Source organism: Diceros bicornis, chromosome 1 (assembly GCF_020826845.1).
Source record: "Diceros bicornis minor isolate mBicDic1 chromosome 1, mDicBic1.mat.cur, whole genome shotgun sequence".
NCBI lineage: Eukaryota > Metazoa > Chordata > Mammalia > Perissodactyla > Rhinocerotidae > Diceros > Diceros bicornis.
In genome coordinates, this window is record NC_080740.1 from 71,232,297 (window position 1) to 71,257,772 (window position 25,476).

General features: G+C 41.2%; 2 protein-coding genes across 5 annotated transcripts in view; one reads left to right on the forward strand and one right to left on the reverse strand.

Annotated features, from left to right (window-relative positions):
* The first annotated feature begins 420 nt into the window (after positions 1-420).
* Positions 421-14,397, forward strand: CNOT8 (CCR4-NOT transcription complex subunit 8). The gene is made up of 7 exons (XM_058544700.1): positions 421-526; positions 6,524-6,707; positions 7,701-7,894; positions 9,513-9,674; positions 10,277-10,421; positions 11,112-11,222; positions 12,879-14,397. Exons 2-7 carry the CDS (start codon positions 6,591-6,593, stop codon positions 13,026-13,028), a joined length of 879 nt encoding a protein of 292 aa, XP_058400683.1. The 5' UTR covers positions 421-526; positions 6,524-6,590; the 3' UTR covers positions 13,029-14,397.
* Positions 14,398-18,533: 4,136 nt separating this feature from the next.
* The window catches only part of GEMIN5 (gem nuclear organelle associated protein 5), a 39,352-nt gene continuing 32,409 nt past the window's right edge, over positions 18,534-25,476 (reverse strand). For all 4 annotated transcript variants that reach the window (XM_058544626.1, XM_058544633.1, XM_058544621.1 and 1 more), the window contains exons 24-28: positions 23,894-24,148; positions 22,211-22,373; positions 21,061-21,565; positions 19,683-19,779; positions 18,534-19,122 (exon numbers count right to left, since the gene is read on the reverse strand). In XM_058544626.1, the coding sequence (XP_058400609.1) occupies positions 18,955-19,122; positions 19,683-19,779; positions 21,061-21,565; positions 22,211-22,373; positions 23,894-24,148 (1,188 nt within the window). In that variant the 3' untranslated portion in view covers positions 18,534-18,954. The remainder of the gene's footprint in view (positions 19,123-19,682; positions 19,780-21,060; positions 21,566-22,210; positions 22,374-23,893; positions 24,149-25,476) is intronic.

Genomic DNA, 25,476 nt, shown 5'->3' on the forward strand with positions numbered 1-25,476 from the left:
GCCTAGTTCTAGACTACGCCCCTTCCCTGGCGCGCGGAAGGAGGACCGACATGGAGGGGTAGCGATCTTGACTGAATTGAGCCAGCGCAACTAACCGCGCGGAAGCCTAGGGAGGGCTGTGTTCCTCAGGCGTCCTCCGAGGCTGCCCCGCCCCGTCGTTTTCGCGGCGCCCGCTTGGTTTTGCGCCTGCGCAATTGCTCCCGCGAGCTCAAGGGCTGGTCGAACACGTACGGAATCGCCGGGGCGCGCAGAAGGGGAGGAGCGGGCATGCTCAGGCGCGCGCGCGTCTGGAGTGTTGCGAAGGGAGCAGGCGAGTCGGGAGGCTTGGGTGGATAGAGAGGTGCGGGCCAGATTGTTTGGTGGGCTGTGCGTAAGGCCGCTCAGGGCACCAGGGCGCCCATCTCGTTGGCCCGCTCGGTGCTAGGAGCAGATCCGGGGCAGGAGGGGAGCGCTGGATTAGGGGCTGTTGCTGCAGCTGCTCGGGAGTCGCCCGTCAGCCCGCGGTTCGCGGGCCCTGCCGGTCAGGGTAAGCGGGCCGCGCTTACCAAAGAGAGGAGCGTGAGATGAGAGTGTGGGAGGCCATCGGGGCCTGCGGGAGGAAGGGGGGTGGGAGCGTGCGGGAGGGGCAGGGTGTGTGGGAAGGGAAAGAGGTCCATCGAATAGTAGTAGTAATAACGACCACCACCACACGATAATAATATTCTAGTGATATGTGCCAGGACTTTACAAAGCACCTTATATGCAGCCTTCTGTTCAACCTCGACTGCGATCCTCCGAGGTGTATACTGTGAAACTCATTTTACAAGATAGGAAAACTGAGGTACGAGAGAGGTTAAGTAACTTAGGCAAAGCCTCACAGCTAATCGGTGGCCTGGCTTCGAATTTACGTCTGTCGGGCCCTAATGCGTGATATTTTAATATCTTTGCTTTACAAAAAAGGAAAAAAGAACGAAAGAAGGGTGGTTAGGAGGAGGGGAGGAACGAGTGTGGTTTGAAGTGGGAGCGTGATCCAGAACGGGAACAGAAGGATGGCGGGAGACCGTGAGGGAGAGCGAGGACCTGAATTTGGAACCTCGCGGGCCTCCCCCTCCTTGGTTCTTGAGGCCCCACAACTTTTCCTTGCTGTTTTGTGGGTTTATAAACAGCACCGTTGCTCTTTAGGAGCCAGCTCACAAGGCTGGGCCACGTGGGTGGTTCTAAGAACTGGTTGGACTGTGGTTCAGTCCGGGGTAGTGTCTTCGGACGCTGTGTTTTGGAGGGAGGGGAGGACGGCGGCCGGGGCCCGCCTGCCGTGTAGCGAGGGGACCCTCTTTCAAGCAGCTGCCGTTTCTTCTGACGCGCTGCTGCTTACTTTTTCATCTTATCCCCTCGCAGCAAAGCCTTTGTTCAGTCCTCTAGAATGGGGAAGTGATGTTTATTGTGCCCTTGCATACTTAGGCTTACACAAAACAGAACCAGAAAAACAACACATTCTTTCCCCAAGTCAGGCCAGGCACCCTGGATTGCTTGCAGAGAACACTTTCGAGTGGCTTTATCACTAGTTGCTCTTCAGGGTAAATAAGGAGCTTTGTTTTGGAAAAGTTTCTAGGTCATCAGGAGCGTTCTGAACAGATTGCCAGGGACCTCCGTAATTCGTAGGGGTGTGTGTGTGTATATGTGTATGAGAATGAGAGCGAGAGAGAGAGCTTTCCTTCTTGCACAGTCTCGTACTACTGTGTGTGTGTATGTGTATTCTCATACACATACAAGAGAGACAGCTTCTTGCACAGTCTCGTACTACTGGGAAACTACAAGTATCGTTTATGGCTTGTGTTGTGCTTTCATATGGAGTAGAGTAGCTTATATGCGAGTCAAGTTTTTATAGCGTGGGGTAGCTCATGTGGAGTCAAGTTTTAAAGTCAACCTGTGAGGCAAACATTGCATGCGATCAAAATTATCCTTAAAAATTCCTTAGGAAGGTGCAAAGTTGGAGAAGGCCATTCTGTTTCTCAGTAAATCCAGCATAGTCAGTTTTTCCTTGAGCTTTGAAACTTCGCACTGTTTCTTTGGTTGTAACTCAGATAGGGTAATTCGGTTACTTTTAGGGGCTGTGTTGAAGAAATAAACATATTTGAATGGGGTAGAGTCATGCCACACAATGAAGTGCACTATGAGATGCTGGCACTGAGAGGCTTCAGAGGAGGAAGAGGAACCAAGGGGAACAGTATGTTTTTGGTTCCCATCTTAGGCTCGCTCTGGAGTATGTGCTCACTGAGTGGAAAGCGGCAGGCAGAATTGCCAGCATTATTATTATTACTTCTCTCTCTTTTTTGGCTAGCATATCCAGTAATTTATGCTAAGTTAAATGTACATAAGGTGTGTCCTCTTTAGTTCCTGAGTGGCACTACATTTAGGGGCTTGCAAGCTATTGTTTATTTCCTCACGATTTTCCTAGATAAGGATTTGGTGCAAGAATGTCATATATTTTTGCCAGTGGTCTGCTTTTGCATTCCCCATTTGTCAGATATGTATAACAATCGTTAGCTTTGTAACAGTGGTTGGCTTTTTAAAAAAAATTCTCTTGGAAATGAAAGTCATGATATTGCCTTTTTAAATTAATGTCTCTGAATTTCAGTTTCAGTAAAATGTGGAGGAAGATAACACTGTACAAAGTTGTGAGGAGTTTTGTCTACTGTTATTTTGAAGCAAAACCCCACATTTCATATCATATCACCTATAAGTATTTTGCATTATCTCTAAAACATAAGGACTCTCTTTTCTTTAATTAATTAATTTTTTTGCAGGGGAAGATTCACCCTAAGCTAACGTCTGTTGCCAGTCTTCCTCCTTTTTTTCTTCCTTTTCTCCCCTGCAAAACCCCAGTACATAGTTGTGTATAGTTGTAAGTTCTTCTGGTTCTATGTGAGCTGCCGCCACAACATGGCTACTGACAGACAAGTGGTGTGGTTCTGCTCCTGGGAACCGAACCCAGGCCACGGAAGCGGAGCACGCTGAACTTTAACTGCTAGGCCATCAGGGCTGGCTCAGGGACTCTCTTTTAAAAATCATAATTGCAATATATTATAACACCAAAAAAAAGCAGAAAAGACAAAAAAAACCCCGACAAAAACCCAAAACCAGCCATTCGTTGTTCAGACTTCTGCTTGTCTCAAAAGTCATAGTGGGGCTGGTCCTATGGCATAGCGATTGGGTTCAGCACGCTCTGCTTTGGCGGCCTGGGTTTGCAGGTTTGGATCCTGGATGTGGACCTACACCACTCATCAGCCATGCTGTGGTGACAACCCACATACAAAATAGAGGAAGATTGGCATGGATGTTAGCTCAGGGACAGTCTTCCTCAAGCAAAAACAGAGGAGGGTTGGCAACAGATGTTAGCTCAGGGCAAATCTTCCTCAGCAAAAAAAAAAAAAAAAAAAAAAAGTCATAGTTTTTTTTTCCCTAACTTTTTAAAGCAGGATCCAACTAAGGTCTGCACTTTTTGATTGGTTGTTATGTCTCCTGAGAGTCTTTTATTTCTTGCAATTTATTTGTTGAAGAAGCTGGGTTCTGTAGTTTCCCACAATAGTTTATAGCTTTTGCTGGTTGCATTTCTGAGATGTGGTCAGATTTAAGTTAGATTTTTTTTGGCAAGACTCATAGTGGAGATGTGTTCTCTCAAGAGGTACATAATAACTAGTCTTTTTTTGTGATAATAGCCATTGTGATTATTTTAACAACTTTATTGAGGTATAATTTATATATTATAAAATTCACCCTTTTTAATGTAGAGTTCAATGATTCTTAGTCAATTTACTGAGTTCAGTGCAGTCTTCATTGTAATTGAGTTTGGGAACATTTCCATCACCTCGGTAAGATACCTCATGCCCATTTACAGTTAATCCCCATCCCACCTTAGTGTACTTTCGGTCTTTATAGATTTGCCTTTTCTGGATATTCTGTATAAATGCTGTTATGATTATTGCCCAAATCTATAAATTCATTAGGAGTTACAAAATGGTGATATTCTATTATTCTGTATTCATTTGTTACTTGTATTACTTCTATAAAGAGAAACTTGTCCCTCAGCTATTTGGTTACTTTGAGGCACAGTTTATATAGGAAAGGCAAGATACATATTTTAAAAAATAAGTTGATTGGCTAATATTCTCCAGTGGTGACCAATTAAGTTTATTTTCCTAGTTCATTATGAACTCATGGATTTAAACCTATCTGAGAAGTTTTAGTACATTGCAGCCATTATCCATAATGATGTTCATATTGTCTTTTCTTTGACCAGAGGGAGCCTCTTCATATTGTTTCCTGAGTTCTTTTGACACAGCCTTAAGAGCTTCTTAGCTGAGGAGCCTGGTTATAAGGGTTTAATGTCAATACCTAATTGTCCTCTTTTTAACCTGCTTCGCTGCTTGGAGGCCAAAGGCATTTTTTGCTTGGGTCCCCTTTTTTGCTTTTGCTTTTATGGAAACGTCTCTGTCTCCACAAGTGATACCCACTTCCCCTAAAGTAGTTTATGGTTGTGTTTGAAATGACACCAAAAAGGAAGTGCGTTGTTTCAGTTAGGGAAATAAGAAAGTGAAGTGGCATGGATTTAACATGAATGGGCACAGAAATGGGTTTAAGCTGTTTTGCAGGGGAAAACCTTAAGCACAGTTGAGAATCTAAAATTCTGAGTCCCAACATTTTCTTAATTATGGTCAGATAGTGGAATTTACTCCACATTCAGCCTGAACTTCTGCCTGCTTCTGATGTCTTTTATTTGTTCATCTGCAAGGCTTTACTTTTTTTTTTTTTTTTGAGGAAGATCAGCACTGAGCTAACATCCATGCTAATCCTCCTCTTTTTGCTGAGGAAGGCCGGCTCTGAGCTAACATCTATTGCCAATCCTCCTCCTTTTTTTTCTTCCCCAAAGCCCCAGTAGATAGTTGTATGTCACAGTTGCACATCCTTCTAGTTGCTGTATGTGGGACGCGACCTCAGCATGCGTCGCCGCGCGCCCGGGATCTGAACCCGGGCCGCCAGTAGCAGAGCGTGTGCACTTAACCGCTAAGCCATGGGGTCGGCCCTGCAGGGCTTTAATTCATGCCCATTGTGTACAGAATGAAAAGGAGAAGAAATGGATTCTCCCTTTAAGAGGTGTCTACACATATTTGTTAGGAAGATATCACACTCTACTTAAGTTTCACAGCAATTGTAGTAAGTCTACTATAATTTTAGAGAAACATCTGTCAAAGTGTAGGGTGCCTTGAATAAATGGAATCTTCAAGGGTTGCTGACAAACTAACAGATTGGTTTCTCAGAGACATGATGACACTTGAGAATACCAATTTTTTGTTCCAGATTCTTATTGTTGCGCCTACCTAGCTTGAAAGTAGGAAGCCAAAATTTTCCCTGCTCTCTCCTTTGGAAATCACTCACGTTCGTTTACTGTTTCTAGGAATTTCCCCCTGAATCTCTACGCTGGAGCCCACTCTTACGTTATGTTGAGGATCCATGTGGTGGGGTTGCCTTTTAAGTAAATGCCCTTATGATAAGTTCCTTTTGTAACTAAGCATCTGATGTTGAGTTTGCTGTGCTAACAGCGTTACTCTGAGACTGAACCATGTTGAGTTTTATCTTACAGAATACTGTCCTCTCCCCAGTTTTCTGCCAGAATATACACCATAAATCATTCTGTTTTTGGTTGAATTACTTATACCTGCCATCTTCTCTGTCTTTATTGTTGAATTGCTACTTGGTTTCTTTACAATATTATGTGTTTAAAAGTAGACATTAAGAAGTCAAATTCATATTTTCACTCTCATTAAAGGTTGAAATTAGCAAGTGGGATTAGCTTTTACCACTCAAATTCCTCACTTCATGATCTGTTTGCACAAATCTAAAGAGGCCCTATATTAAGTTAGTTAATTGCTTCTAGTTGTATTTGACACTTGGATTTGGAGGGTAAAAAGAATTTCCTCTTTTGGGGGTTAGAGGGGAGTCCCATGCCCATATTCATCATATGGGTGTAAAGACTTTAAGTGTGGGAGTTTAGGTAGACATTCTTTTAGGCTTTCCGAGATCCCAGATACATTTAAACTGGCTGAAGTGATTACCTTAGAAATGTTTCTGTCATTTGGTCTCTGTGCAAAGTGATGTGAAAGTCACAGATAAGGGCATGTTTGTGGTCACGGGGGACTCTTAGTCTGTAGGTAGTCTGGAGAGGGCTAAAAAATAATTTAAGGTGGTGGTTTTACTTCTGTGCTTAAGGGCACCTTGGACAAAAGATTCTTCAGGTTTCTCAAGTAATTTTAGTTTCTTCAGGTTAAAGAACTGAGAGAGGGGGAGAGAGAGAGAGAGAGAGAGGGAGTGTGTCTTGACAAAAGCAAGTTTCCCCGTCATGTAAAATGGAGAATAAATATAATAGATTTAATGTTTTAGGTTAAACTGGTGAAGTGATAGTAAAATATTGTTTTGATATCTTTTTTTGGTTGACATCTTATGCCAAGGTGTAAATTTATGTGATTTCAAAATGTGTTTTTGAATCTAGATCAGATCAACCATTGGCTTGCCCTCTAACATAGTCAACTGAAAGCAACTTTTCAAGTTTCTTCAGGATGCCTGCAGCACTTGTGGAGAATAGCCAGGTTATCTGTGAAGTCTGGGCCAGCAATCTAGAAGAAGAGATGAGGAAGATCCGAGAAATTGTGCTCAGTTACAGTTACATTGCCATGGTAAAGAGCTCTACTCTATTTGACTCACCTTCTGGTATAGACTCAGGGAATATTTAATGTGAGATTTTGAAAGAAATGATTACACCAAAGCCATGGTAAATTCAATATGATGGAAAATTGTATTGCTTTTATGAAACATCAAGGTAGCCCGTGTGTCTGAGAAGGATGTAACCTCTAGTATCTTAGATTTTTTTTGTATTGTTATTCTGTGTTAGAAAGTTTTTAAAGCAGAAATTCTGTCAGCCCATAGGGTACATCTGTCCTGCAGATTTGGTGAATTTGTGTGGTGTTTAAAACGATTTTTTAAAATTAGTTGCCAGCATTTAAAAATCAAGAGATCTCACTTAACTTCCAGCTTTCTGGCATCTCTGGAAAAAATAGGAACATCTGGCAATATAGGGTCCACATTCCTGTCTGACATTGAGTGGCTGGAGGGAGATACGTATCATGGTGATTTCAAAGGCCTCTTTCAGTTCTGGTTTGCTCCAGTCCCCATTACTCATAACCATTTTCATCCCCAGTCTGCTTTTACTCCTTTACATGAGCTGCCTGGAGTTTGTGACTCCTGCTGTAGAGATTATACGGTTAAGTGTTTCGCCTGTATTTAGTACTCTCTGTGATCTTGTTCCAGTCGTTTTGCTCAAGCTAAACGTGGCTATTTGTTTTTTTCTGAATGGCTGTTTCACTTCCCTGTATTTTTATTCATATATTATTCTCAACCTAGAATGTTCTTAATTGACTGTTTATCTACCTATAGTCAGTCAAGTACTTCTGTTCACATCCTGCTTAGGATCTCCAAGTTGTTATGCAAAGCTTCACGATTTTAGTGCTCCTGTGTCAACAAGATCAGGATTTTAAGATAGATTTTTGTGTCCAAGCTTGAGGCTTGTCACATACTTTTGTAAATTAAGGTAAAAATTTTATTTGTGAATGATCAATTCAGCATCCACTGTTTGGTGAAACCTTATGATGAGAGGCTTCTTCCCTTTCCAGGACACAGAATTTCCAGGGGTTGTTGTGCGACCAATTGGCGAATTTCGTAGTTCCATAGATTACCAGTATCAGCTTTTACGGTGCAATGTTGACCTTTTAAAAATTATCCAGCTGGGCCTTACATTCACGAACGAGAAGGGAGAATATCCTTCTGGAATCAACACTTGGCAGTTCAACTTCAAATTCAACCTTACGTAAGTGTCTGAGACACTTCTCAGAGTTATTCTTAGGCCTGCTACATTTATGCAGACTGTAATTTCTAACTGATTTTATTAATTTTAAGTTGTGTTTCCACCGAATCCAGGTAAGGGTTGGATGGAGCAATGAAGCAGAGGATGGGATAAGGAATCTCAGAAAGTAGAGTCCCTCTTAAAGGACTCTTACAAGTCAACAATAAAAGGACAAATAATCCAGTCAAAAATGGGCAAAAGATCTGAATAGACATTTTTCCAAAGAAGATACATAAATGGCTAATAAGCCCATGAAAAGATGCTCACCATCATGTCATTAGGGAAATGCAAATCAAAACCACAAAATACCACTTCAGACCCAGTAGGTGGCTATAATCAAAAAGACGATAACATGGTGAGGATGTGGAGAAATTAGAACCCTTAGACATTGCTATTGGAAATGTAAAATGGTGCAGCCTCTTTGGAAAACAGTTTGGCAGTTGCTCAAAAGGTTAAACATACCATATGAATCAGAAGTCCCACTCCTGGGCATATACCCAAGAGAAATAAAAACATACATCCATGTAAAAACTTGTGCATGAACGTTCATAGCAGCACTATTTGTAAGGGCCCCAGAGTGGAAACAATCCAAATGTTCGTGATCTGATGAATGGATAAAGTAAATGTGGTATAGCCACACAATGGAGAATTACTGGGCACTAAAAAGGAATGAAGGACTGATAAATGTTATACATGGATGAACTTTGAAAACATGCTAAGGGAAAGAAGCCAGACACAAAGGCCCACATATTGGATGATTTTATTTATATGGAATGTCCAAAATAGGCAAATCTATAGGGTGGATTATGGGGTAATGGGGAGTGATTGCTTAATGGGTACGGGTTTCTTTTTGGGGTGATGAAATGGTTTATAATTGATTGTGATGGTGGTTGCAACTCTGTCAATATACTAAAAGCTATTGAATTGTATATTTTAAATGTGTGAATTGTTTAGTATGTGAATTATATCTCACTAAGGCTGTTTAAAATGGAAAAAAGAGTTATTTCACTATTTTGGATTATGTGGTATTATAAATATTCCTGTGTTTAAATTAATGGATATATCTTTACAGTGGAATATTATGCCAGAGTTACAAAGGATGTGGTATATCTATTGGTATTGATTTTGAAAGATGGTCTATGAAATATAGACGTAGGGATGGAGCTGTGTATGTGTAGGTAGAGAAAATAGTCTGCGATGATATATAAACCAAGTTGTTAACAGTTATTTCCATGGAGCAGCATTATAAGAACATTAATTTTTTTTCATTTTCTGCTATTTTAAATATTTTTATATTGGTTGATTTCTTTTTTCTTTAAACAATGAGAAAATGTGGATCTTTTATAATTAGGAAATTTATTTTTGTGGGGGAAAATCCCATTTTTCTCTCTGTCACAGAGATAAGATTATCTGCTTTGTATGCTTGCTGGAATACTGGAGAGAACGAATTGGTTTATTGTTGAATTATGAAAGCATTTCAAGAATACTTGTTCTATAATTATAAGGTGATGGTAATATTGTTGCCCACTACTTCTGTTACATTATTTACTATCAGCTAAGAAGTGAATACCTTCTTTTTTAGAGAGGATATGTACTCCCAGGATTCCATAGATCTCCTTGCTAACTCAGGACTGCAGTTTCAGAAGCATGAAGAGGAAGGGATTGACACATTGCACTTTGCAGAGCTGCTTATGACATCAGGGGTAGTTCTCTGTGACAACGTCAAATGGCTTTCATTTCACAGGTCAGTACCGGAGAATGTCTCTCTCTCTTGCTTTGGGAATAAGAGAGATTCTTACGTCATTCTTGCAGTCCTATTGGCTCCCTTCTCTTAGTCAGTAGCAGTTAAGAAGTTGAAATGGTAACTGTTGCTTGTGTTTCAGTTTTTCAAAAAACACTTGGGAGCTCATACTGGTTTGTTTCACACAGTATTGGGCTCTGTCATGTGGCTGTCCGTGGGTGTATTCCAAGTGGAAAGAGGGAAGCAGTTCGTCATCTTTTTCTTGTCTTTTAAATGAATGCCTGGTGTTTCCCAGGTACTCAAAAGCCAGATTCACCTTAGGAGATGTTATTTTACCTTTTCAAGTACTTTTGAATTTTTGATGAATAAAACTGACATTTACAAACCTTCGAGTTCTCTTATATATCTTGTATATCTCTCATATTGGTCTGTTATGTTGGTATGTTATTTAATGAAAAGTTCAGATTTCAGTAGGATAAACTACTTTGGAAGACTGAAAGTTCCTAACGCGAGGTAGCATCAAAGCTTTGAGAAATAAAGCGGTTGAATGCTGGGGCCTAATAACTGCTGCTTTTTCACCTCAGTGCCTCATTCTCTCCTTGTAGTGGCTATGATTTTGGCTACATGGTAAAGTTACTTACAGATTCTCGTTTGCCAGAAGAGGAGCATGAATTCTTTCACATTCTGAACCTTTTCTTCCCATCCATTTATGATGTGAAATACCTGATGAAGAGTTGCAAAAATCTTAAGGTATACAATATTTTTCCTAATGTTAGTAACAATGACAAAAAGAGAAAAAAAGACTTGTTATTTTGCTTTATTGCTATTTGTTCAGCATGTGTTCTTGAGTGCCTGCTAGGTGCCAACATTGTGCTAGACAAGGTGTATATAGAGCTGATTGGCACAAGGATTTGTGTGGTAACTGTCTTTAAACTGGGTATGAAGGGAGCCCTCTGCTTCTCTCATCTTAAGGCAGGCGTTCTTCCCTTAGGGCCCATGAACCCCAGTTGACAACATGAGGTGTATGTGCAGTTTGTTAGGGATGGGGTCTGTAGTGTACTAGACTCTGAGAGGGGTTCTTAATCCTAGACAGTTTAAGAGCTCACTACCCTCTTAAATTGTTGACATAAGAGGTTTGCTGTTTAGAATTGGATTGGCATTTGCTATTTCCTCAACCTTGTTTTACAGCAGTTAGGACTTTAACGGGTAGAGATCTGACAAAATTAATGATATAGAAAAGAAGGGAGTGAAAAGTGGAATATAACACAGTGTATCATTTGGAGGGCTAAAAAGAGGATACTGCCGGGATAAGGCCTGTTAAGTAAATGACCTGTTCCACTTCTTGTCACTAAAAGCAGTAAACTCAAGAATGGACTCAGTTGACTCCAACAGAGGAGTGTTGGGTCTGTAATATTATCTTTGTTTTTCTTACGTCTCCAGGGAGGTCTTCAGGAAGTTGCTGATCAGTTGGATTTGCAGAGAATTGGAAGGCAGCACCAGGCAGGCTCAGACTCGCTGCTGACGGGAATGGCATTCTTCAGGATGAAAGAGGTAAGGCTAACGAGGTGGGTGATCTTTATGGGCTGAGGTTTGTTGAAAATTTATAGTTTCTTTTGGAAGTTGTTGACTACCTTGAAAGCAGTTGGATTTTTTTTTTGTTTGTTATGATGTTCAATATATTAAATGTAGTTTGAGAGGCAAAGCAGCATTCTGAAATGGAGGCCACTCAGCATGTGCAAGTTTAGAAGTGTACTTGGTGTTCCTGGCAGCTCTAATCCTTGCAATTATTTGCTTTTATTCTGATTTCTATAATATGAACACATTTGTTATACTACCCACTTATTTTATGCTAAGTTCTGTTAATTATCAAATATTCCTCAGCCAACATACTCAATGGTGAAAAGCTGAAAGCTTTTCCTCTAAGATCAGGAACAAGACAAAGATTCCTACTCTTGCCACTTTTATTCAACATGGTATCAGAAGTCCTAGCCACAGCAATTAGGCAAAAAAAAGAAAAGGCATCCAAATCAGAAAGGAGGAAGTAAAAGTCACTGTTTGCAGATGACATGATATTATATATGGAAAACCCTACAGAATCCACCAAAAAACTGTTAGAACTAATAAATGAATTCAGTCAAGTGGCAGAATACAAAATCAGTATACAAAAATCTGATGCGTTTCTGTATACTAATAACAAACTATGAGAAAGAGAAATTGAGAAAATCCCATTTACAATTGCATCAAAAAGAATAAAATACCTAAGAATAAATTTAACCAAGGAGGTGAAAGACCTATACACTAAAAACTGTAAAACATGATGAAAGAAACTGAAGAAGACACAAATAAATGGGAAAATATTCTGTGCGCATGGATTGGAAGAAATAATATTGTTGAAGTGTCCATACCACCCAAAGCAACCTGCACATTCAGTGCAATTCCTATTAAAATTCCAATGGCATTTTTCACATAGACAATCCTAAAATTGGTATAGAAACACAAAAGACCCCAAATAGCCAAAGCAATCTTGAGAAAGAAGAACAAAGCTGATGGCATCATGCTTCCTGATTTTGCCCCCTGAGGTACTTTTGACAATGTCTGGAGACATTTTTGGTTGTCACAACCCGGGAGTAGGGCGGTTGTGCTCCTGGCCAGGGATGCTGCTAAACGTCCTAGGGTACTGCAGTCTACTGGACAAGCCCCCTCAGTTCCCCAGCAAAGAATTTTCCTGCCCAGGAGTGCCGAGGTTGAGATACCCTGCTGTAAGTGACTAATGTCCATGATCTCACTCATAATAACCTGTTATTACTCCATTTTATAGATAGGGAACCATGGCTTTAAGGAGAGTTGAAGTGACTTTCCTAAGGTCACACAGTGAGTCTGTGTGAGTCTAGAGCCCAAGCTTTTTGCACTGCCTGTTACAGAGAAGGGAGGAGATGGGAGCGATGGTACCAAGCAGCACAGGGATCCTGGCAGCAAAAGAACTCATGGAAAGCAGAAGTCTGTTCAGAAAAGGGAGCCTATATTTAGAGAAAGAAGCATGAAAAGAGTGTATCTGAAAGGTTTGGAGCTTTTCTTTATGAAGTTAGTTTCTAGTTGGCTAGATTTTCAGGGCTTTAAGAGAGCTGGTAGGTGCTGATGTGGTAGTGTTGAGACTTGGCATGACTCGTGACATAATTCTCACCACGAGTTCTCTGTCTTATTCTGCAGTTGTTTTTTGAGGACAGTATTGATGATGCCAAGTACTGTGGGCGGCTCTATGGCCTAGGCACAGGAGTGGCTCAGAAGCAGAATGAGGATGTGGACTCTGCCCAAGAGAAGATGAGCATCCTGGCGATCATCAACAACATGCAGCAGTGATGGCGGCAGGCTCTGTAGGATCGGCCCGATCCAGAGTGGTGCTTACTGTGCTGTGTATACTTACCTTCCTCCCCAAGAGAAAGTGCTTCTTGTGAGCAAACTGTACCTACCATCTGCATTGAGCAGAAAGACTTTTGTTTTACTGAAGACAAAAGATGTCTTTATTTTAGATCCAGAAGAGGGGAGTTTGCTCTGAATTTGTAAACGAGTCTTCCCTATTCCTCATCCCCAAGCCTCTCCTCTCCGGTTGCCTCCTGCCACCAGCATCCATGGCGCATTTGACACCTTTTTAAATATCCAGGACCAGTGAGAGACAAACTAGTATAATGTATATAACTCTTACCTGTTGTTATTCTTTTTCTTTTAAATTTTTTGCTAATCTCTGAGGATGAAGACTTCTTGCTATGATTCTCAGCTGAGCTGAGGGCTTCTGGGGAAAGTGGAACAAAATGGTGTTCTTGGGAAGTGGGTTATAGATGTTGAGTCTTTCCCTTCCTTCCTTGCCTTTTTTTGACCCTTCTCGAGGGCGTTTGCTTTCCTCACACTTTGTTAGTCTGTTTTTAGGTACTGTTATATGGAAATGAATTACTCAGTGCTAAAATTTGAAGACCAGATAATGAAAATTTTTCTTAAAAAACAAAATACTGAATCTGTCTCCCCTTCATTCATGAGGAACTCCAGAATGGGTATTAAGTTAACCACTTAAGTGTCTTTAAGTCTATGTTCCACTGTGCCACTGAGATTTGCTGTCACATGTGCATCATTTAAAGTTTTCATATAATAAAAGAGCCTGGATTTGATCCTGAAGGAAATTAGTAGAATCAGATTTTTGGATCATAAGTCTGTTGTATTTTCAGTCATGTGATTTCAGATGGTCATCTGTATTCTCCCACCTCACTTCTGTTTTCCCTGCTTTTCCTTTCAGCAAACCTGAGAAGTTAGGGAAATGGATTAATGTGAGTACCAGGAGTGTCTTTAAAAAGTTAGTAGTGGTTACATGTAAACAGGGCAGTAAGGAATTTGGTTTATAGAGTTTTCTTGGAGTAATATCCCACAACTGGGGTAGGAAGCTCAGGACTGTGATTTTTCTTTTTTAACTAGTTGTTTAAAAAGTACACAGTTTTTTTTTTCTTCAAATGAATATAATGTGGCTAATTTCAAAAGACCAAAATCCCCTTTGGAGTAGTGGAAATGAAAACTGGTAACTCACTGAAGTGGATGAATAGTCTTACATTTTAAAAGCTTATGGAAAACTGACTTTGAAATGATTCAAAAATTTCAGGTATTATAAGCTGATATTTAAGATGCTTGTAAATATTATTTATGTTTTTAATTTTGTAAAATAAAGATTTCTTTTTAACCACTGGCATGAAGGTTTGGTCTTTCATAGCTATTAATCATTGGCTCTAGAAGATGGTCATTTGCTGTCTGTGACATGGAAGCATCTTGTCTTTCCCTAAACTCTTGTCTCCATTTTCCACAAGTTGGCTTGCATACAAAATACAAAATGTCTCACTTCCGTAGGAAGCTTTTTTTTTTTTTTTGAGGAAGATTGGCCCTGTGCTAACATCTGTTGCCAACCCCTCTTTTTTCTTTTTTCTCCCCAAAGCCCTGGTACATAGTTGTGTATCCTAGTTGTAGAGTTGTAGCTCTTCTATATGGGATACCGCCTCAGCATGGCTTGATGAATGGTGAGTAGGTCTATGCCCAGGATCCAAACTGGTGAAACCCAGGCCGGCGAAGTGGAACACGCAAACTTAACTGCTACACCACTGGGCTGGCCTGTAGGAGTCTTTTAATGAACAACCGTCTAAATGGAATCATCTCTTCACTTTATACTCCCTGCTAATTGTCAGGCCTTATAGGAAATCAGTTTTAATTATATTTCCTGGGGCCACTCCATTATATATGGTGGATTAGCTTGTTAATTAGTGGAATTCTTTTAGACAAATTGAACTGATATCCCAGATTTGGCTTAGACTTTGTTTCCACTCCTTTCTATTGGCACAAAAAACGTGGGCTTGTAAGAAGTCAGGTCCAGGAGCAGATCTAGGATGTTGACTGGGATATTCACATATAGGAAGAGAGAGATTTTAGATTCATGGTAAAAGTGGCATAGCTCAGGGATTCTGAACCAAGATGCCTTGGCATGCCCTACACAGATGTCTTTCCAAACTTGGATTAAAATAGGGAATTTATCTGTGCCACAATTGAAGACAGACAGACTGACATGTCAGGAGAAATGTTGAGATGAAGGGTTGAGGAATTCAGTGTTGAGTGGTGGTCTGGTCATTGCACGGGAGAGAGAAGAGCTTATTTAATAAAGTGGTGCTAAAGAAGGGGCACAAGTCTAGTAGAAATGGCAAGAACTTGTGTACATGAGTGTGTGTAAGGCTGTGTGAGTGGTTATCCTCAGAAAGGGATGGTCCTGAAGAGTAACCAAGAGAATGCAAACTGGGTGTAATATCAATCCCTCTACATACACTGCCCAACGTTCTCGAATTCCAGTGTTCTGCTAACCCAATAAGTTTGATTACTAGCCACAAGCCTAGTTGTCTGCCAGTGCTAATATGAGTGAACTCAGTTGCGAGTCCTTTAAGTCCAAGCTATTAATGAGTATTCTTTCAATTTCCTAATTTATTCCATCAATAAGTTTCCATTATGCACCTACTAGACACTAAGTAGATGCTAGGGATAAAACAGCACATGGAAGACATAATCTCTACCCTCACTGGAGTTTACAACCTACCTCTGTTGCTAGGCAAAGAATTCACAAAAATACAAGTTGTGAACTGTCAAGTACAGGACACTTATGGCCTTGAGGTTGACGTTCAGGGATAGTCTTTTTACAGAAAGGACATTTATGCTGAGATCTAAGAGAGGAGTAAGAGTGGGCCAGGCAGAGGAACAACATGGGCAAAACCCCCTGAGATGACAAGAGATACTTGATAGGTCCCAGCAGCCAAGAGACCAGCGTGGCTGGAATCTAGAAGCAAGGATGAGTGTCTGGGTTGGAGACCAAGAGGTAAAAGTCTAGAATCAGGCAGGGCCTTGTAAGCCACATTCAAAATTATCTTTTTTCCAATAGCAATGGGAAACTACTGAAAGATTTTTTAAAGAGGGAATTGACCAGATTTGATGTGCAATTTAGAATATTTGTTGATGGGCCAGCCCCGTGGCTTAGCAGTTAAGTGTGCACGTTCCGCTGTTGGCGGCCCGATCCCGGGCGCGCACCAACGCACCGCTTCTCCGGCCATGCTGAGGATGCGTCCCACATACAGCAACTAGAAGGATGTGCAACTATGATGTACAACTATCTACTGGGGCTTTGGGGGAACAAAATAAATAAAATTATTAAAAAAAAAAGAATATTCGGGGGCCGGCCCGGTGGCGCAAGCGGTTAAGTGCGCGCGCTCCGCTGTGGCGGCCCGGGGTTCGCTGGTTCGGATCCCGGGCGTGCACAGACGCACTGCTTGGTAAGCCATGCTGTGGCGGCGTCCCATATAAAGTGGAGGAAGATAGGCACAGATGTTAGCCCAGGGCCGTCTTCCTCAGCAAAAAAAGGAGGAGGATTGGCGGATGTTAGCTCAGGGCTGATCTCCTCACAAAAAAAAAAAAAAAAAAAAAAATATTCGTTGATATATGAAGGATGGAGAATTAGTAACGAGAGCAGATTTAGAGAGACATATTGGGAGAGGAGTGCAGTCATCTGGGTAATGGAACGGTGGTTTGTATTAGAGATATAGTTACCTATTAGAGATAAAGTTACTTTGGATGAGGTAAAGGACAAAAAATAATTCTTTCATTGCTTAGGGATATATCCTATCCACTCGGAAAGCTTGAGTCAGCTCCACAGTGCTCTGGCTCTTTGTGGTTGTGACAATTAAGGAGATAGAAATGAAAATCACTGATTCAAATTAGAATAGCTTGAGTACATTATAATATTGGAAAGAGGAGTTTGAGAGGAAATGGAGTTGTGTCATTTCTGTTATCTTCTGCTATTGGGTAGTTTTATTGCTTAGTTGTCAGGTAGTAATTCTTGTTCTTACCAAAGCAGTAATTGAGGAGTGTGCAGCATTCCTCCACCCACAGGTGATGGTTTTGGTCAATCACAAAGGAGTTTAGAATTTCTAGTTTAATAATACTGCTCTTTACTCAAAGTGGAAGGCAATAAATATTTTTCCATCTCTGCAAGTGAAACATTCGTTCATTTTAGCAAAGATTGTAGAACTGGTATATTTCTCAACTTAGCCATGCCTGTTTATATCTTTGCAACCAAAAAGATTCTCTAACCTCTAGTAACAATACATCTTCTTCCTAGAGTTCACTTAACTGTGTAAAGAACTATGAGGATCTAAATTATACAATATTTCCTTTCTTGGGTTTAGCATTTTTAAATTCTAAAGCTAGGTCTAATAAAAAAACAAACAGGGGCCAGTCTGGTGGCACGTGGTGCAGCGGTTAAGTGCGTGCGCTCGGCTTCCGTGGCCCGGGGTTTGCAGGTTTGGATCCTGGGCATGCACCGATGCACCACTTGTCAAGCCATGCTGTGGAGGTGTCCCATATAAAGTAGAGGAAGGTGGGCACAGATGGTAGCCCAGGGCCAGTCTTCCTCAGCAAAAAAGAGGAGGATTGGCATTGGATGTTAGCTCAGGGCTGATCTTCCTCACACACACACACAAAAACCAAAAAACAAAAACAAGACAACCGAGTAAGTCAGATCTTGAAAACTGCCTCTTAAACTTTTTTCCTTCCTAGACAGTTCCTGTTAATTTCATTATTACTGCCTACGACAACCCCAACCCTAGGAAAAAAAACCTGGACACTCAAGCAGAAAAGCCTTCACAATGAATTGCCCCCAAAAATAGTTCAATTACTGGGAAACAGTGTTCTCTCCCAACCCCACCCTAGACTGGTCTGATTTTTATGTTTTGACAACTGAGATTTTACAGAAACATCATCTGTTCCTGAGATTGTTCAACTATTTACATAACCAGAGAACAGACCAAGAGAATTTTCATTAGTGGGGGGCGGGGAGGAACAAGGATTTATAATTAAATAGTATGTAGGGTCCCATTATGCAATGACCCAAAAGTTATATATGCAAAATTAGGAATATGCATTTTTATTCAAACATCATCTGTGGCTTTAATCTAATTTTCAAAGGGCCCTGTGATCCAAAAAAGATGAAGAACCACTGAAACAATAATTTCTTCCTGAGCTGTTTTGATCACCATTAATCATTTCTTGTAAAACTGAAGGGATAAGATACATTTGAGTTAGTTATTTGTGCTTCTAAAGCTTAGTAAGTGATTTGTCCAAATAAGCAATTACATGAAACAGTAAAACGAAATTTTCGAACTAAAGGTCAGGCAGAGGGTAAGAGGGTAAAGAGCATGATGAGCAAGGACTGTTTCACGTTCAAACTTCAGTCTTGGAAAGAGTAGACGGGCAGAGCCCAAGCTAACAAAAACAATTTAAAAAATGATGCCAATAGCCATAAAATACAGCAATTCTATCTTGAACAAGAATGACATGTTTATGATCAGGTGAAGCATTTATAAAGGTAGCTTGTGTTTAAGAACATAACACTTTGGGTGATTAAAAAAGTTTCTCCTCTTTGGGTGAAACCTGGCATAAGGCTTTAGAGATGGCCTACAATCACTCTGCAGGTGTTAGTTCTTAGTTCTGAATAACTGCTGCTGGCTTTTCACGCTCTTTCCTCCAGTAGGAAACCACAAGTCCAAAGTCAGAGTCCACTGTGTCTAAGGGTAGAGCTGATTGAAACTTGAACTTCATTTGTATTATTTGGATCACTGCAAAAACATCTAGGGATCAGAGTAAGTGTCTGGCGAGGTGCAACTGCAGAGGTAAAAGGTGTCAAACCGTTTGAATTTGGCACAATTTCTTAAAGGTCCCTGCAAGTTCACGTGCAGAAGGTCTGGCAGTGTCTTTTATAAACTTTAGTGCTGCCGTATTTCCGAAGGAGCGCTTGCGCCTGTTGCTGCACTTCCTGGGTAACGCAGCCAGGATGCTGGCACCCGATGTGAAGCAGGACGAGGCAGCACTCCAGCACATCTGGGAAGGGCCAGGTCTGAAAGACGACAGGAAGATGAACAAGGAAGCATTTGCAAAAGAGCCACCAACACCTGCACAGAAGGCACCACTAACTCCAAGTCTCAGCACGGCTGAGCCACTTCTCTCATGAGACAATGACTAAAGAGAAAGGATACTCACAAGTGGGATGGCTACTGGGATGTCCTTCTCAAACGATACAATCTTTTTCTAGAGCTCTACTCAAATTAATTCAAAATATGATGCTTCTGTTACTACTAGGGCCGCATCCAAATTCACCTATCCATCTGTAAGCTATAAAATACATGGTACCAATTTTAATTTTACTTTACCTCTCGATTACAAAATTTGCTGGATTTCTCTGAAGATTGAGGTATAAAATTGCTTGTGGTCAATAATTCCACTCTCCCAGAACCTTTTAGCTAACAAAGGCAACTGTAGCCTAAATTTTTAAGCACATACAAATGCACAGAAATTTCAGAAACTGAACAGAGAAGCAGATGACCTTAATGAATTTGGTTTAGTCAACTGATAGTTTAAAAAGTAATATTTTATCAAATGAACTGCTATAAATCTTACCTTAATGCTCTCAGGAAACTTAGCTATTCTCTCATTCGCCTCCGTAAGCCTTTTGGTTAATTCAGGCAAAGAAACTGGCTCATTTTTTTCTTCTTTACTAGTAATAATAATAATAAAATATAAGTCATATGTCTTACCTGGGTTACAACTCTATTATCTATAAATAAAATTCCTTTGTTACCTGGATCTTTACCTCCCATCATTAATACAAAGGTCAAGAGAAGGCAATTTAATGTGATGTGATATAAAGCTTTCAAAATGTAATATTACTCCTCACCATTTTCCAAATCCCCACTTCTTAGACCCACAGCCCCAGTGAAAATTGAGGACCTTTAGAGGACTCAACCTGCAGCCCAGTACAAGAGGGGCTGGATTTCTCTGGGGAATGGTTAGACAGAGGTGGGGCTCCTAACCATGGGGTGTATGGATACACATTTTTCTGGGAAGTGTCTTAAGCTTCTCAAAATCGTCCTGTGATCCAAAGGTTAAGAGCCGCTGCGTTAGAGAACTTTTCAGTATTTTTCTTGTTACTAAAACCAAACCCTAAAGCTGTGGTAGCTTACTGGAGAAAAGACTCAAAATTCTGACTCAAGATTTCAATGGGAGTATTTTTAGAGCATAAATATAAGGGCTTCAAAGCTTCTTAATTTTAATTTTTAAACTTAGTAATAATAGCTGTAAGTTTATTGACTGTACTAGTCACTATGTTTTAGGCCCTGTGCTGGGGGACATAATCAAGGTAAAAGGCGCTCAGCATAATATCCAATCAATAATTGTTAATCACTGCAACTGCCCACAGCAAAGCACCCTGTAATAATGCGAGCTGCAAAGTGATTGGCTCCTGTTATCCACTGGGCCCCTATTTTCAAGGGAAGTGATTAGGATGCTACAACATTCCGATCATCTGGGATTTTCTCAGTCCAGTGTGCAGTTTTGTACACTACCCTTTTGTGTATTTTTTGTGATAGTATAGAACAATTAGAAAACAATGGTTTTCATTAATGATGCAATAATGCAACTCCCCATTTTACATAATTGAGGTTTTTTTTGGAATCTACTTATTGCACAAAGGTAGGATTTTATTGTACTATTGTGATTAACAATATTTGTGATTTCATTTAATTCTCAAAACAAGCAAGGTAGGAGTTGGTACTCCCATTTATAGATGAGGGAACTAAAGCTCAGAGACATTAAGAATCTTGCCTGAGGTCACTCAGCAGGGGCAGGATTAGAACCCACATCTGATTCCAAAGCCTGTGCCTCCATTATGCTGCTTCCAAGTGACCTGATCAATCTCATCATGTACTGATTTTTATCTGATTACATGCGAATCCAGCAGGATATTTTTAATTCCACCTTGTATTGACTCCGTACTTACCACTGGCTCTGACGACCAGAGAGGGAATGTTCTGCATCTTGTTCAGGTGCATTCTTATCAGGACCATTCGCTGTGGATTTACAGAGTTGACTCTTCTGGTGTTGGCGGATCATTTCTGCCAAGGTCTCCTGGACTTCAGCAACGGTTCTCTGTGAGTTTTGGAAACTGGCGTGCTTTTCTGAAAAGAGCTCCTTACAAGCGTTCAGCATGTGTTCACTTTCTTCTGTGAGTCTCACGTCTAGTTCTGGAGGCCTGCTTGGCTCTGGCTGAGAAGCTTTGGGGTGAGTTTCTTCAGGGTTGGCGTCGTCCAACTGCTGGCTTTGCTCAACAGAGGCCATCTGTCTGTCAGCAGCCCTTACCCAGACACTGGATTTGGGGCAGGGCCTGGAGAGAGACCACCAGAATTCATATAGACGTCCATAAATAAAAAAGGCCTCCAAACTTTTGAAAGCTGGTGTGGCGGGGGACTGATGGTCACTCAGTTTGTCTCTTAGCTGGTCACAGCCTAGGACAAGAAAAGGATTTATGGTTGTGTTATTTCTTTATCTGTAAGAAATCTGGCTTCCTCTCTGCATGTTGTTTCCTATAACCCAAGAGGCAGACCCCAAGAAAAAGGAGAGCAGTGGTCCATGGGACCACATGACTTCCACCAAAAGCCAATCTGAGCTAAACATTTCCTGGCTTAGGACAATCTTCTTGTTGCTTCAGGCTACAAGTCATTCCAGGCATGACAGAAAAAGTATTCCCTCTGTCCCACTGAAGCCTCTGGGGTAAGAACCCACTGTGTCTCTGAAAAATCACAATGATTTAGTTCAGTGACTAATTCTGCAGCTCAAGGAATGTCTATCTTTTTGCTGTGCTTCTCCATTCTTACTAACTTGTGAACACAGTGCTATTTCTCTCTCTTAAACTGTGTGTAGGAAAGCTCTGTAGGAGGCAAGAAGGTAGGTAGGGCCAGGTAACGGAGAACAACTCAGTCATTATGGCTACCTCTTAGAAGCCTGGGTGAGAGAATTCCACTTTCTACTAAATGGCACAACTGGGCAGTTTCTATCTGTCAATAACCTATGCACTGCTGAATTTCACACCATCGGTGGTGGTTTTACCATCTACTAGTGGGTGTGTCCCAGCAGAGGCGGGGGGCATTTACCCTCAGGAAGAAAGGCTGAGTGCACTTCTTGCATGATGGTGAAGTTTCCCGAGTCGTAGCTCCGGACCACAGCCCGAAGCAGTGCTTCCACTGCCGTGTCCCAGAAGGCCATCTGCTGGCTCAGCACGGCCAAGGTCAGGTCATGGCACATGTGAAGCAGGAGCTGGAGGGAGGACCCAGAGTCTCAGTTAAACATCCTCCCAAACCAAGCACCGGGATGACACCAGAAATGTTCCTAATTGCTCTTGGAAAGAAGTACACACAGTCCACATTTAAGAAAGGTCCTCCTATCTCTACCACCCATTTTTGCTTCTCCATCTGAAACTTTCACATCTAGTTGCTCAGCAACATACACTGTCTGGTGTTAGTTTGTTCATGCTAAGCAAATGCCTTGACATTTGCATTTAATTAATACAAAAAGTTAGTTTCTGGAACTAACAACTGTAGTAATAATAAAAAAGAGAACAAACCTGGAATATAATTAAGAAAATTTATCAATTTTAAGTGTGCAATTTGATGAGTTTTGACAAATATATATGTACATACACATGGTATAACTACCACCAAAATCAAGACATAGAACATTTTTATCGTAAAATAGTCCTGTGTGCCCCTTTGCAGTCACTCCCTTCTCCCCATCCCCTGGCAACCACCGATCTGTTTTTTGCCAATATAATTTTGTCTTTTCTAGAATTCATATAAATGGAACCATAGAGTACACAGTCTTTTGTGTCTTAGTTCTTTCACTTATCATAATGCTTTCAAGATTCACTGATATTATTTGTGCATCAGTAATTTGTTCCTTTTTATTGTTGCATAGTATGGTATTCCACTGTATGGATACACCAGTTTGTATATCCATTCACCAAGTGATGGACATTTGGCTTGTTTCTAGTTTTTGGCTATTGTGAACTAAGCTGCTGTGAACATTGTGTGCAAGTCTGTGTGGACACCTAATTTCATTTCTTTAAGTGAAAAACCTAGGCAGTGGGATTCCTGGGTCATGGGGCACGTGTATGTTTAACGATAAGAAACTGTTTTCCAAAGTGCTTTACCATTTGAAGACATCTTGTTCCTCAAAAATATAACAATGTACCCCCATTTTCAAAAGAGAAAGTCGATAAATTGAGGTATATTCATAGGATGGGTATGGCAGTTGTAATGAATCAACTTGATCTCTCTGCACCAACATGGATAGATTTTATAAACAGTGGTCACTGAAATAAGTAAGTCACAAAATAGTACGTATGGTCTGACATAGGGGCTGCCTCTAGTGAGCTAGGGAAGGGGAACGGGACTGAGGAAGGGAACATGAAGGACTTCAACTTGATTGTATTTCTTTTACCAAAACACAAAAGAATACACAAAATCAAAAAACTCTATGAAGCACAAATGACAAAATGTGAACAGTTGTTAATGCTGGTTGATGGATACTTATAATTCTCTGTGCCTTTCTATATTTTTAGACTTATTTTCTTTTAAAAAGGAATGCCGATCTAAGACTAACCTCAAAGCTAAAGGGCTTTACTTAGTCTGAGGGATCCTTCCAGGTTGCCTGGGCCTGCCTTAGTCTTTTCTGAAATGCAAATTGGCATTCCATTTGTTTCCTTATTATACTAGATGTGGATTAAGGAAGTCTTACTACTGAGTGATTAACACCAAAAGCTCCTGCAGAGGGGGTACCTGTTTGGAAGGAGTGTTATTTGTAGCAGATGGGTACTTGATATTTTGCAGCTGCTCAAATGCTGCCTGATACTGCTCTGGGGTGTCCAGGCTGAAGGTGCTCCTCCATACCGCAGTCACCTTCTCCACAAAGCGCCCTTCGGTGCCTGCGGCCCAAGCGTTGTAAGAAGAGGAGGAGCTTTTGCCCTCTGAAAGCTGCTTTCCCTCCAGGTGCTTGGACAGTAGCTCCAGAAGGCAAAACACCAGTCTCTGACCCTGGAACCCAAAACAAAGGAGAGGAACTGTTAAGCAGAGGAAGTGCTTGAGTGTCTGAGCTTCCCCCAGTTTCTCAGAGTACCCCCTCCCCTTTGCATCTGCAGCAAATTCCTTTCGTGGGCTGCCTGCGCAGTGTGAGTCATGTGTGAGGGGGAAAAAGAGGTGACCTAATAGACAATTTTTCTAGATGCCTTTCGGGGGAATTTCTACCCATAGCCCTTGGAGCCCGAGCAACCATTTTTATAAAATGCAACTCCAACTATAGCCCTACCTATTGCAATTTAAGCCACATACAGGCCAGCCACCTGAAACTTGTGGCCCAGTTTGAGAAAAGATGTGCTGGGCTCGTCCAGTTCTTTCCCCCAGCCCAAACTCTAGGTTAAGGAACACAAAAGTACTAAGCGTAATGGGCAGAAGGTGCTGGAGTAGACAAGCTGTGTGTATCTGAGGGCTGCGGCAGTGGTTAGGGGCTGTGTCCAAGCAGGAAGAGCGGAGAGTCAGCTGCAAGAGAAGAGAACAGAGGCACAGAGAAAAGGCCTGGAAAAAGCTCCATTTTTGCTGGATTTTCGGTTGCCATAGATTCCTTGTGTACCCCATAATAATATTTTCTCAGTTAAGCTTGTGAATGTCTCTTTTCCATACAGCCAAAATAGCCCTTATCAGAACAACTTTTAGCATAAACTTTTGGGTTTTCTTGCTTTGTTTAGGATGCTGGTTAAGAGAAAAAAAGAAATGCTAAATAACCATTCTGGAAACTTTTTTTTGTTGTGAATAAATTAGAAGCTAGAGTTGGTCATTTTATAAATAATATACTAAGTGACAGTGTCTTTGAGGGTGTACTACTTTGTGTCCATTTTGAGGTTCCCAGAAGGCTCCCTCCTGACCCAGCAGTTGTCTTGGGCTTTGCATATCCAGCTAGGAACTGTCTTGAGGCCCAGTCACTCTACTAGGGAAAGACGAACTGAAAAAGTTCACGTTAGTATCTCACCAGCCCAAGTCGTCTAAAATGGACCAAATGTTCACATGTTTTGGAAACTAGGTGAGAGTGATGATGCTTTTACAGTAATCTCAATTTTGATGTGCCAAAAAAGGCAGTGGTAAGTTACTCATTTTTAACCAAATGGGAACATTTACCAAAATGTTTTGATTTCACCACACTTCTTTATGGCTTATAGCTCTAGACGGGTGCCAGAGGCAGAGCACCATGATTTCTGTGAGAGGCCAATCCCTCTCCCTCTTCAAAGAAGACCCTCTCCCTCTTCATTGATGTGCTGATGGCATCAGTGTAGAAGCCCTGGACTGCCAGCCCAGGGGCTGAGCAGACTAAA

What these genes read in the sequence shown, in the direction of transcription:
- CNOT8 (XM_058544700.1), top strand. Translation starts at nt 6,591, where the DNA reads ATGCCTGCAGCACTTGTGGAGAATAGCCAGGTTATCTGTGAAGTCTGG. An exon ending in AACTTCAAATTCAACCTTAC is followed by an intron (nt 7,895 to 9,512) that starts GTAAGTGTCTGA and finishes CTTCTTTTTTAG; the next exon opens with AGAGGATATGTACTCCCAGG. An exon ending in CATTCTTCAGGATGAAAGAG is followed by an intron (nt 11,223 to 12,878) that starts GTAAGGCTAACG and finishes CTTATTCTGCAG; the next exon opens with TTGTTTTTTGAGGACAGTAT.